The sequence below is a fragment of the Euprymna scolopes genome, chromosome 13 (assembly GCF_053919585.1).
Source record: "Euprymna scolopes isolate OS-2025 chromosome 13, ASM5391958v1, whole genome shotgun sequence".
Classification (NCBI taxonomy): domain Eukaryota; kingdom Metazoa; phylum Mollusca; class Cephalopoda; order Sepiida; family Sepiolidae; genus Euprymna; species Euprymna scolopes.
Genome location: NC_136494.1, coordinates 28,372,195 through 28,384,944, shown reverse-complemented (window position 1 = coordinate 28,384,944; position 12,750 = coordinate 28,372,195). Strand labels below are relative to the sequence as shown.

Below are 12,750 nucleotides of genomic sequence, written 5' to 3'. Positions count from 1 at the left end.
GGAAGAAAAAAAAAAAAAAAAAAAAAAATCTTTTCCTTCTCTTTTCTTTGTTTTTTTCTTTTTGTTGTTTTTTTAACTTAATTCTTCTAAAAAAGAAATTGTAAAAATAAAAATTGATTTTTTTTTTTTTTTTTTTTGCAGTCTAAATTTCTATTTTTTTTTTTTTTTGTCAAAACTAGAGCAAGGGATCATCGCATTTCCGTTGTTCGGATCAGCATGGTCATAATAGTAATATTAATAAAAATAACACAAGTAGAATATATAAAAAAAAAAAAAAACGTTTTCTTTATTGCACAACAGTAAGAGGACAGTTCCTCGGACTATGTCATTACGGCTGTTGTAGTAGTGGTAGTAGTAGTTGTATTAGTAGTAGTAGCAGCAGTAATTTCCTGTTTGCAATTCTTCAATAAAGTGTCATACACCTGCTTCAGGGTGGCACTAGTACGAATGCCGTACGTGTCAAACATTGTACGACTTGCACGAAAACCATCAAGTTGTAACAAGTGTACCATTCTGGGCAACCTGAAAAACAAATATAAAACGTTAATGTTATTGCTTGAAACACTGTTTATCGCGTACACATGAAAGAAACTTTAATTTGTAAAAGGCAATACAATGCTTTAACGGATCTGAAGTAAATTAAGATGAAATGGTGGAAGAAGCTATGCAAATTCACCATTAAGCTTCTATCTTTTACATCATCAATGTTCTGATCCCCATCTGGCATCAATTGAAATGAATGGCTCTCGTCTTGGGGACACTCCATGTTTTGACAAGTTTCTGGGCTTGACCTTTACTCCTGATCTAAAATGGAACACGTACATCAAATCCGTTGCCAGGTTCGCTGGAAAAATGATGGGATCCTTCTAACGATCCAGTAGATATCTACCTGCTGATGCAATTCTCTTGAACCAGGTACATATTGCCGTCACATCTGGGCAGGAGCTGCTAGGAAGACATTATCCTGCCTCGACAGAATTCAGAATAGATTTAGTAGCCTGGGAGATGTCCTTTTTCTTCTCTGCAACCTCTTTCTCACAGAAGAGACGTTGCGAGCCTGTCTCTGCTTTATCATTATTTTAATGGCAAGTGCTTTTAGCTCCAATCTATGGTTCCCCTTCATGAGAAACAGTCTTTTGGCTGGAAACACTATCAATAATTTCCCCCATTCTTTATCTGTGCCTAAAGCTAAACATAGATTTCATGAACAAGGCTTCTTTCTTAGAACTGCACACCTGTGGAACTCTCTCCCATTTTCCTGCTTTCCAGCTGACTATAATATGGTTGTCTTCAAGTCCAATGTAAACAAGTTCTTGACGAGCCATTCCCCTTAAGTAATCCAATTTACCACATTTACACTTCCAACGATTACTATGATATTGTCCTTTTGACTACTGTAAACTCTTTAACCCTTGTCCTCGAGTGACCTCTGGGCCTTGATAAGTGGTGATTCCCTTGAAAATATTTTTTTTCACAGTATAGCTGAGAAGGTGATCTATAAACTATAATAATTGTTTGAAATTTGGTCGAAAAATGAGTGAGCGGTGAAGCTTTAAATGACTAAAACTGCCACTTATAATCATATATTCAAAAACTACTGTGTTTGAATGATATATAATATATATATATATATATATATATATATATATATATATGGTGTTTTTAAGTAGTTTTAAATGTTTTATTTCATCTCAAATATTAACTCCTTTTACGGCTTTTAATTTCGAACCAAGATGGTTGCAGTCTTGTCCATTTGGGGGTGGGGGGGGGCCTAATTTTAAATCAAATAATCATATTTTCCTGAAATAACTTATCTATTAAAAGTAGGTTTCATTAAATATATGAGAGGAATTTTTTTTTAGGTGTTCTACTTCCCCCCCCCCCATATTACTTTTTTTGGGGAACTTATGCACTCATGTTACCATGCTAAAATAATAAAGTTAGTATTTAGAAAGCCATTCTTAACATGAGCGAGTTTTGTAACTATTTTGTACTTTCACCTAACAATTTGATTAAAAAATATTGTAAAAACTCGAATTTAACTTGAAAATACGGTTTTAAAAAACAGCATAGCAACACAAGTACATAAGCACCATTTCTATTATTAACATCTACGATTTATTTAATATAAAATAAAAAATAATACTGATCAAACGTTAATATTTTTTTTATTAAATATACAAATATTTATAATATTATTAATGGCGGAGTTGTACAACCATCACCCGCAGGCATAATTTCTATACTATATTTTTATTTTAAACCCCCCTCCCCGGAGTTTTGATTTACCCAATCCCACACACACACCTCAAAACACCCGGGCAATGCCGGGTACCCCCCGCTAGTATATATATATAAAAGCGAAAATGTGTGTGTGTGTATGTACGTGTGTGCACTTTTTGTGTATGTCCATAAAAGGCTTTTTTCAGGGGGCTGCTCACTTGGCTCGCTCCTTATAACTTTTTATATAACCTTTAAATCGTAATATCTACAACTTAACAGGGAGGGGGGGGTGTCTATTTAATTTGCCAGACTTTGAAATGTTAAATATTCCACATTTTTGGATCGCCGTGTGTTGCTTTCGTTTTTCAGTATAATAATAAAAAAAAGCCAAACTTGATTTGAATTTACAGCTAGACGTTTGGTCAATGTCGGCTTCACCGTCATATCAGACAATTGCTTTATTACTCCTCCCCTAATAATAAACGGGGGATCTGCTTCCCCCCCCCAAAAAAAAAACAATTAAAAACTGTCCCACACTAAAAATATTCACTGCTGAATAGCCATTGCTTACGTCGTGATGACCTCATTAAGCGACCATCTGTCAATCAAACCTTTTTCACTTACTCTTTGTTGACTTGATTCCCTTTTTAATCGCTCTTACATTGTTACTGTCGCCGTAGCGCAGGTGTTCAGGCTCAGCCTATTGGCCTCAACGCTCCAGGTTCGAGCCTACCTGCCACCAACCTCCCCCTTTTTTTTTCTCCCCATTTTTAAAATCGCTATCGTTAAGTTTCCTTTTTGTTCCGATTTACTCTCCCCCCCCCCCAAACACACACACCTACAAACACCCGGAAAACACCAGGTACCCCCCACTAGTTACATATAAAATAAGAATGATTACTAATATTTATAACAACCAGCACAAATAGCTTGTTTTTAAAAATATAAACAATATTTAAAAAAAAAAAAACTATTACTGGTTTAATTGAGTTACATAGAGTGGGGGATTGTATTTTTTTTTAAACAAACGAACAGATTAATTGATAATCTTTTTTTGTTTGTTTGTTTGAAACACAATTTCAATGCAATTGTTAAAAAAGAAAAACTATTAATAAGTTTCACTATGCAGATGATAGAATACATTTATTTATTGTATAGGGAAAAATATAAGCCAAACGGATTAATAAATATATATATTATTAATTTTTCTAAATCAATATAATACTAGGTAAGATAATTATTTCATACATGTAATACCCGTCCTAGGTAGGTAAAATATTATTTTGCTCGAAATATCAAATGATACATAGACATTAAAAATTTCTCTTCTAAGAACAACGAATATATTCAAAATCAAATTCAATTTTCTCATTGTTTATTCGGTCCTGAGCAACGCCGGGTAGCCCCGCTAGTATATATATAAATGTAAATACAAAAATCCAATAGCAAAAAAAAAAAAAGTTACTTCCATTAGCTATTATAGCACCATTCAGCATCCGTAAAATTGACACAGAAAATAATGTAAATGGCAAATGATGACGTTGCCGATATTGTGTAAAACGTTGACGTTTCTACACACAACTTTGGAGGTGCCTATTATACAAAGTTTCAACTCAATAGTAAAAAAAAAAATAGATTTAGAAGCTTTAAGCTTGATAAGTTAAATTGAAGAATATGGTGCAAGGGAGATAATACTAAAAAAAAAAAAAAATGTGACAATGGGTTTATTAGAAATGACTCAACTGAGTTTCTATTTACAATGCCTGCCCACGAGGGCAGAGTTAGACACCAGGGTCGTTTTTTAATGTGGATAAAAGGAACAAAAATAAAAATTGCCTAAGTCATGAAGGATTTCTCCTCCATTAACTGAGAACAAGAAATTGAAGTGTTATTCACTCAAAAAAAGAAATACAAAAGGGAAAATGAACAAAAAATTTAGGCACAAGGCCAACTCAAAAACAAGGGGGATTGTGAGGTTAGTTGGTCCATCTCGTCTCTGTTGGAAATTTCAAAGGATTTCTCTCTCGGCCAGTATCTCTTATCATAGTTACCCTTTTAAATTTATATTTATGTGCGTGAGGAGGAGGGGGATACTACACTTTGATCCTGGCCTGAAGTCCAAGAACAACCAAGTTATTTACCAATTACGACTAATTAGAATTGAAATGGAAGTTCCCCAATCAAACGTAATTCAATCCGAAATCTGAAGAATATTTTAGCATATATTTTTTATATGCTAAAGCAGAGTTAATCAACGTTCGTTTCCCTGAAGCTTTTTTGATAAAATGAAGGATATGGTAAAGGTTATTATATACTAGACTACTCGTGACCCGTTGGGTCAGTATGTTATATTAGCTATGGAATTAATGTATGAGCGTGACACTTGTGACGTAAAGAAAATAGTTTTTTTTGACATAACAAACATTTCTATGAAAGTATATTAAAATGAAAAAAGAATATAGATAGATTTCTACGAGTCGTTTTGTTTATAGTTGTTTATTTTTGAAAAAAAAAAAAAAAAAATTTACCGCCATTAAATTATAAGTGGTTTGGCATACTTATAGGTAAATGTGCACTGAACAGATACCATAATACTTAAAGTTAAATTCAAATTTTGATATATCTTAATTTAAACGCAAAAAAAAAAAAAAAAAACAATTGGGATGCTGAAAACACACAGTAAAACAATAAGTTTTATTGTTGCGTAGATTATTTATTTGTACGCATGTACAACTGGAAGTCGTAAACTGGATGTTGGATTACAACACCCGTTACAAGGTCATTTGAGTTTTATGATTATATAGATTATTTTTATTGAAATCCTTTGAGATGAGTAATTTGTTTAATCATTCTTCTTTTGTTTTTGTTGGGTTTTTTTTTTTGTGGTCTGTTATCCTCATCTTCATGGTTATTGTTGTTGTTTCACCACATTTTGGCCAACTCATCCTCCGGCTTCTTCAGTGAATAGAGGCATTGGGTCCCTACGATTCCAGGTGAGCCCTGTCTTAAGATAGCGGTTTCAATCCTACCCAAAGCAGGCCAGAAGATTAGTTGCCCAAAACGTGGTGAGAGAACAACAACTATGGAAGGCAGTACTTACTGGGGATACGTTACAAGACTCAGCATTCCTATACCGTCGCGGTTAATCACCTGACGAAGGTCAGAGGATGAGTTGGCCGAAATGTGATGGAACAACAACTATGAAAATGAGGATAACAGTCCACAAAAATGAATGGTCAAGAGTGTCTGCTCTTTTCAACATCCAGTTTCTACTGTCCATGTGGCTGGATAATCTGACATGGTCAAGCGGACCAGAAAGGCATTATTAACACGAGGGAGGTGGGGCTTTTAAATCTGAAAGGAAGATAATTATAAATCAGAGGGACCATATGTTACTTGTCACCATCCTCCCATCTGCAGAGCAGAAACCGGAAATCAAACGCCTTGAACTAACATCTGCGGGCAATATGAACTGGAACAAATACATTGAGAACATTGCAGAGGCTGCTGCAAAGAAGGTGGGTTCCCTCTATCATGCTAGAAGACTACTCACACCTGAGAGTATCCTGTACCTCTACAAAGCCATCATTCGCTAATGCATGGAGTATTGTTGCCACATCTGGGCTGGTGCATCTACAACCAACCTCTCCCTCTTGGATAGGGTCCAGAAAAGAGTTTTCAATCTAACAGATCCCACTTTGTCAACTAAGCTGCAAACCCTGTCCCATCACTGCAATGTTGCATCTCTGTGCCTGTTTTACAAATATTTTATGGGCATGTGCTCTGATGAATATATTATAGTACTTTATGGACTTTTGTGCCCCATCGACATACATATTCCCAACAAACCTACTTAGCAACAAAATCTCACCCCTTCACTAAATGTCGGAAAGCTTTTTACTCTAATAGTTTCTTCCCTCGAACAGTTAGACTTTGGAATTCCCTTCCTGCTACCCTGACTGTACTGAGATGCAGATGTTTAAATGTACCGTAAACCAACATCTTGTTAATCTTTCCCAGGCATAGTCTCAAATAACAGCCCCTTACATCCAAGTGGCGATATGGCTTGTTAGGAGTTAACATGAGTGAAAAAAAAAATAATAATAATAATAATAATAACAGACAATCTTGACTATAACGAAAATGTTTTTACTTACTTTGGTAGGAAGACTCCTTTGAACTTTCGCTTGTGGATGTTGTAAAAAAATGGTGGCATGCTTAGAACAGGATTGTGCTCGGAATAGTTGAATCGCATCCTTTTCGTGGCGGGCTCATCTCTACTCATACTGTGATGCCTCGTCCTGACATCCTTGTCCACTTTCAGGCTCATCTCCATGTTGCCCTGCGGATCTGTTGAGGTGGAGACGACAGTCACAGAGACGGCATCATTGCAGCTCGGCGAGTCCTCAGCTTTGACAGCACCACTTGACGTGTTCTCTGCAACTTTTGCCGATTGGCAACCGCTATCGTCCGTGACGGCTGCTACTGCCGCGGTGGAGTTGTTGTCGGTGATGGTAGATGAAGAAGACGAAGAGAAAGAGGATTTGTTAGGAATCTTCGGAGATCTCTCCTTCTGAAATGATGAGGAAGACGAAGAGGCGAGTGTAGTGATCGACGTATCCAAGGGATTCGAAGTGCATATCGCTTCCTGATACATGAAACATAAATACGCTTCAAGTTTATCGCTAAAACCATAATCAGACGATTTGCTAATCATGGACTCCAAGAATTTTACATCGAAAATGTTATCACACCTGTAAGAGAAAAAAAATATTACTTTTAGCATCCATAAACAGATCATACTTAGGTACACAGAAAAATGAAAAAAAAAATTTTTTTTTTTATTACATTTTCACCCCGAATAAGGCACATTGCCACTTTGGTGTAGGGGGCTACTATCAGGGGCAGCAACTACTGGGGCACTATGTAGGTATTTGGGCAGCAAGATGTCGGTTCATGTTGCACTTGAACTTCTGCATGTCAGTACAGTTAGGGAAGCAGGATCCTGGAATGGAATTCCAGAGTCTAGTGGTTCTGGGGAAGAAACTACTGGAGTAGAAAGATCTTTTACATCTCGGGATCTCTACTGTGGGGGTGGGATTAAGCTACCTGTCGGGTTTATCGAGGGTGTCTGCGTCGTGGGGGCACAAGTGTCTGCAGTTCATCAGAGCATTCACCATTAAAATACTTGTAGAACAAGCAGAGGGATGCAACGTTTCGTCGATGGGACAGAGGCTGAAGCTTAGATGCCAGTTCAGGGCCTATCAGATTGGCGACTCTTTTTTGAACCTTGTCTAGGAGCGAGAGACTAGTAGTAGACGCACCAGCCCAGATGTGACAACAATACTCCATACATGGGCGAATGGTGGCTTTAAAGCTCCATGTATGGAGTATTGTTGTCACATCTGGGCTGGTGCGTCTACTACTAGTCTCTCGCTAAGCCACCATTCGCCCATGTATGGAGTATTATTGTCACATCTGGGCTGGTGCGTCTACTACTAGTCTCTCGCTAAGCCACCATTCGCCCATGTATGGAGTATTGTTGTCACATCTGGGCTGGTGCGTCTACTACTAGTCTCTCGCTCCTAGACAAGGTTCAAAAAAGGATACTTTCAGGTGTCAGTAGTTTTGCAATAAAAGCTTAAAATACTAATAATATTTACTAGCGGGACCTGTGGAAACTCCACAGTTGTATCTTTCATATGTAATATATTTCTGCTAGGCATTCTGTTGACGTTCAGCGTGAACGGAAATCCCCATTTTATTATTTTAGCCTGTTTTTGTTAAAATTGTAAAAGTATTCATCTAAGTAATCTGGTTAAATGTCAGAATATATCGGGATTATTACGGTTTATCTTCAATATCCTAATAGGAGTCTATAACATATTTTCATTGTATGGACGCCCACGCCAAACGGAAACCCCATGATATCATAATACCATCTTTAGTCAGGACAGATACTACCCTTGGATCTTAGCCAGAAGGCCAAGAAGGTATATTTTAGTTTCACGTACGGTCCAAAAGCAACAGCATTTTTATTTAATTGTTTTTTTTTTTGTTTTGCTTTTTTTTACATTGCGTTTTCGGTGATCCAGAGATTGTATTTATGAAAAAGGAGGATAGGTGATAACTAGGGCTATGACAAGAGAATATTTTTTATCATTGTTTTGACTCTCGAGTATATATCCGACACAGTTAAACACTGTTAACCAATTAAGAACCACTTCACTCTATATAAAAAACATATAAGATATTAACTGATATATACTCGAGAGTCAAAATAATGAAAAGAATATTCTCTTGTCATAGTCCTAGTAATAACATACAACAAACATTAAATCAGTGTATCTATATACTAATTTAATGTTTATAGTATATTATCCCCTATCCTCCTTCCGCATCAGTTTTTGGGTGGCATAAGAGATTCAAGGAAGGCAGGGAGTCTGAGGGATGATAATGAGGGGTGTGGGAGAATTAAGCAGGGCTCTATGGACATTTATTTTTAGTTGACCTTCGGCAACTAAATATTTTCGTTTACGATCGTTTTTATAACCACAAGTTGTAATAACCAACCAATCACAAGCTTCCAAAGTTGCTATAAAAATTGTTGAATTTTGGATTCAATTAGTTCGCCATCGTCTCTGTCATGAACCTGCATTTGATTCTTCGCCACCATCTTTGTTAGTAGGAATTACTTAACACTCAAGATCGGAACTTAACTGATTCTTCACCGCCATCTTTGTTCAACATAATGTCTCAACAATTAACAGAAATACAATCGCCAGAAGATAAGCATTTCATTTTTTTTCTATTCGCCACTTAGAAAAAAAATCACTCGCAAATGTGACTTTTTTACTTGCAATGCAGAGCCCTGTTAAGGAAATCAGGGCACCAGACCAAAACTTGGTGAGGTAACAACAACTATGGAAGGCAGTACTTACTGGGGATACAGTTACAAGACTCAGCATTCCTATTGTTTAAATAAAGAATTTTATGGATAAAGACGGTCATGTGTCTATAGAGACAATAAGTGTACAGTTTGATGTCAGTGTGGGAACTGTACACACAATTACTCATGAGGAACTGAAGATGTGCAAAATTTGTCCCAAGGGTCTTAGAGAAGATCAGAAAGAAATTTGACCAAGATGGGCATCAAGACAGTTCCTCACTCTCTCTCTGTAACTTTTGGTTATTCCCTAAGCTCAAGGAAAACATGAGAGGCTGCTGTTATGAGGCAATTGAGGAGAGGAAAGAGGCTGTGACGAGGGTTATTCACACGCTCACACAAGTGCATTGCAGCCGGAGGAGATTACTTCACAGGGGGGCTAAAGTTTCATGTGTGTATTATCAATAAAAGTACCCATACAAAAAAAAGTCTGGAAATTATTTAAGGCACCTCGTCTTTATTTATTTAATTAGGTATTGTGTGGCAGCAGGATCGTTATGTAGTGTCAAGTTCTCAAAATTTTCAAGGCATACATCATCTTCAAGAGGAAAAGAAAAAAGAATAGGTGCCATCACTCAACAATGGATGTGTGTTTATGCCGGAAGCTAGAAATAGGAGTTTCACAGTCAGAACAGATTTGCATCCTTGTAAATTATTTCTGAAATGGGGGGGGGGGGTCGGTATTCATTAGTTGTTATTGTATATTATTACGTTTATCAGTAATGATTATTAATATGTGTTCTATGGCACAATCACGCACCAGTTCTTGCAACATCACCCAAGTTAAGCAACAATGAGCCTAGCCAATACAAGATGAGTGAATATTTGGGAATGCTAGACGCTGTATGTGCTCTCCACTTATCTCGGCATTGTTTCCAGTCATCCTCGACATATATAATATATATATATATATATATACTTGCAACTAGAATTAAAACGGTGAACTCTTATTAATTAACGTTTATAAAAGGAGTTGTGTGTGAAGGTTATGGCAGTGCAGTTTTGTAGAAAAACACTGCTGTGCGTATTATTTGGATTAATCGGAATACTGTTATTTTGAGCATAATTTTCACAACGTTTCCGTCGATGTAACCTCCAACCTTCTTCAGGTGTATTTTGTTGAACTCGGGAATTTGGACGAAATTTCTAGCGGAACCCTTTAATTTACTTCACAGGGGTAGCATGCTCTTGTTCTGTCAGCCATGACTGGATAGATGTCCTAAGTAATTCACAATTGTATCTTTCGGTTGCCTACACTGAGGATTGAACCTTCATACTTCAGGAGAATATCACTTTTTTCAATTGATTTTTCCAAGTACTCTAACCACTGTGCCACGAGTCCTTTCTGTCGTGTTCAGCACATGGTAAATAAAAGGAGTAATGCCAATATGAAAGATTTCAATAATTTTCGATTATAAAATATTTATCGACATCTTCTGTCATACCAAGATGGTAATGTAGTGTTAAGTTCCCAAATTTTCAAGGTATATCCCATCTTCAAGAGGAAGAAAAGAAAAAGACATGCAATCAATCATCGTATTTCAGCCATTTCTTAAGCATTTTCAATTTTCGTGACTGTCATCAAGAGTAAGTTATTTTAAAAAGATGTTTGTTGTAATTTTTTCTTTATGAATATTATAATTTTCTTGAATGTTTAAAACACTCAAAGTCATATTATACAAATTACCACATGAAACTTGAAAGCTTACTTGCCGTGTCAAGAACATTAAGAAATAAGAGCTTTATTATCTGGTATTTGCTAACCTAACGAAAAATGGATATCAAAACTTTATAATTTAACACACTTTAATGTATAAATGTATATTTGCACATGTGTAGAAGACCAGTTTAAGTCCACTTACGCCTGTCAAGATCCAATTTTTCAATGTTTACCAGCTAAAAATGAAATTGAATTTGTTCCACAAGTCTGAATGACCTATATATTAAGTTTAAAGTCTTTAGACTAAAAATTGATAGCAGTTTGGCAGAGACCATTCCACACACACACACAAGGTCACTTTATACATACATACACAATATTATGGTAAACATCTTTATTTAATTCTTATCCATATATCCATGTTTAATCCTTTTTCAGGAATCATCAGTGTGGATAGTGTCTGTTTTGGTGGTTGCACGATTTGAATCTCAGACCAAAAGTCACTTTTAATTTTCCATGCCATTGCCACCACCCCACCACCAATTTTTAAACATTTAATTTCACCCATTCTCACTTCTCTGCCTGCTTAGTGCCGCAGTAACATGTCACACTTTTTTTTTCCGCCTTAGCCTCAAGGCTTCGGGTTCAAGCCTACCTCCCTACCAAAACTATTTTTTTTTTTACACCTACAAACACCTGGGCAATGTCGGGCACCCGGCTAGTCTTTAATATAAATTTCAAGCATCGGTTTGTGTGAATGTATGTATGTATGTTTGCATGTCTGCCAAAAACTTTCAACAGATGCAACGGATCCTGACGAGATTGGTATCATTTGGAAGCTTGACATCTCAGATGACAAATATCGAAAATTTAGCCAAAAACATTAATTCCTTCACTCTCAACCGGACAGTTTTCTACAAGGAGGGGTTGGTTTTTGCGTCACCATTTTTTCAAGTCATCATATCGGTTGGACTGACTGTGCTTAATTTTAACGTTCAGAACTTCCGGTCGGGCGACGGAGACATCGGCTAAAACGTCACGTTTTGTAACCTTTTTTCTCCTTCGTGTTATGAGTTTGAGCCTGCCTGCCTACTACCACTTTTTTTTTTTAACACCTCTGTCTACTGTCATTTTTAATTTTAAGGGTTATTCACACGCTCACATAAGAGGACTTCCAGAACTTGTTGGAACGGTACAACAAGTGCATTGCAGCCGGAGGAGATTACTTCAAAGGGGACTCGAGTTTCATACGTGTACTATCAATAAAAGTACCCATACAAAAAAAAGTCTGGAAATTATTTAAGGCACCTCGTCTTTATTTAATAACATAATGTGTTGCAGCAGGATCGTTATCTGCTTACTATTATTTTAATTCCCCCCTCCCCCTGCTACTACAACTATTTTTTTACAACCCCCCCCCCCCTCCCGGGTTCCTTAATACACTACTTACACAAGCACGGGCAACGGGCACCTTTGCTACTGTTCTTTTAATATTTCCCCCAGGGTTCCTTACTACACCACCTAAACACCTGGGCAATGCCGGGCAGCCTCGCTAGTCTTAAATGAATTCAGAAAAGTTTGATTTTTTTAAGTAAATGAAGCTTAAAATTATTTCAACCAAAAAAAAACAAGTGAAGAAGAAACAAACTAAGGTGGAGAGGTGAGAGGAAACTTTACTTACCACATTGGGCCAAGTTGCATGGCTGTTTTACCAGGGTTTTCAGAATGGCAATCACAAGGCAACAAATCATATGAATTTTCTGGGGAAAAAAAAAAAATGGTAAAAGAAAAAAATAAATTTGATTAAACTTACATTTTTATGAAAAAATATAAAAATAACATCAAAAAATAACAAAAACATTTAATTCTTTATCATTATTTCTGAGGAAATCACTTCAGACAGGTCATAAAACCACTTGAC

The 12,750-nt window shown here is 36.5% G+C and overlaps 1 protein-coding gene and 1 pseudogene across 1 annotated transcript in view; both read right to left on the bottom strand.

The window, feature by feature from the left end:
- Window positions 1-262: 262 nt before the first annotated feature.
- The window catches only part of LOC145291960 (tRNA (guanine(27)-N(2))-dimethyltransferase-like), a 91,702-nt gene continuing 79,214 nt past the window's right edge, over window positions 263-12,750 (bottom strand). Inside the window, exons 6-8 of the mRNA XM_080137895.1 lie at window positions 12,511-12,589; window positions 6,381-6,977; window positions 263-522 (exon numbers count right to left, since the gene is read on the bottom strand). Coding sequence (XP_079994021.1) covers window positions 321-522; window positions 6,381-6,977; window positions 12,511-12,589 — 878 coding nt within the window. The 3' untranslated portion in view covers window positions 263-320. The remainder of the gene's footprint in view (window positions 523-6,380; window positions 6,978-12,510; window positions 12,590-12,750) is intronic.
- Window positions 8,011-8,220, bottom strand: LOC145292609 (U2 spliceosomal RNA; annotated as a pseudogene).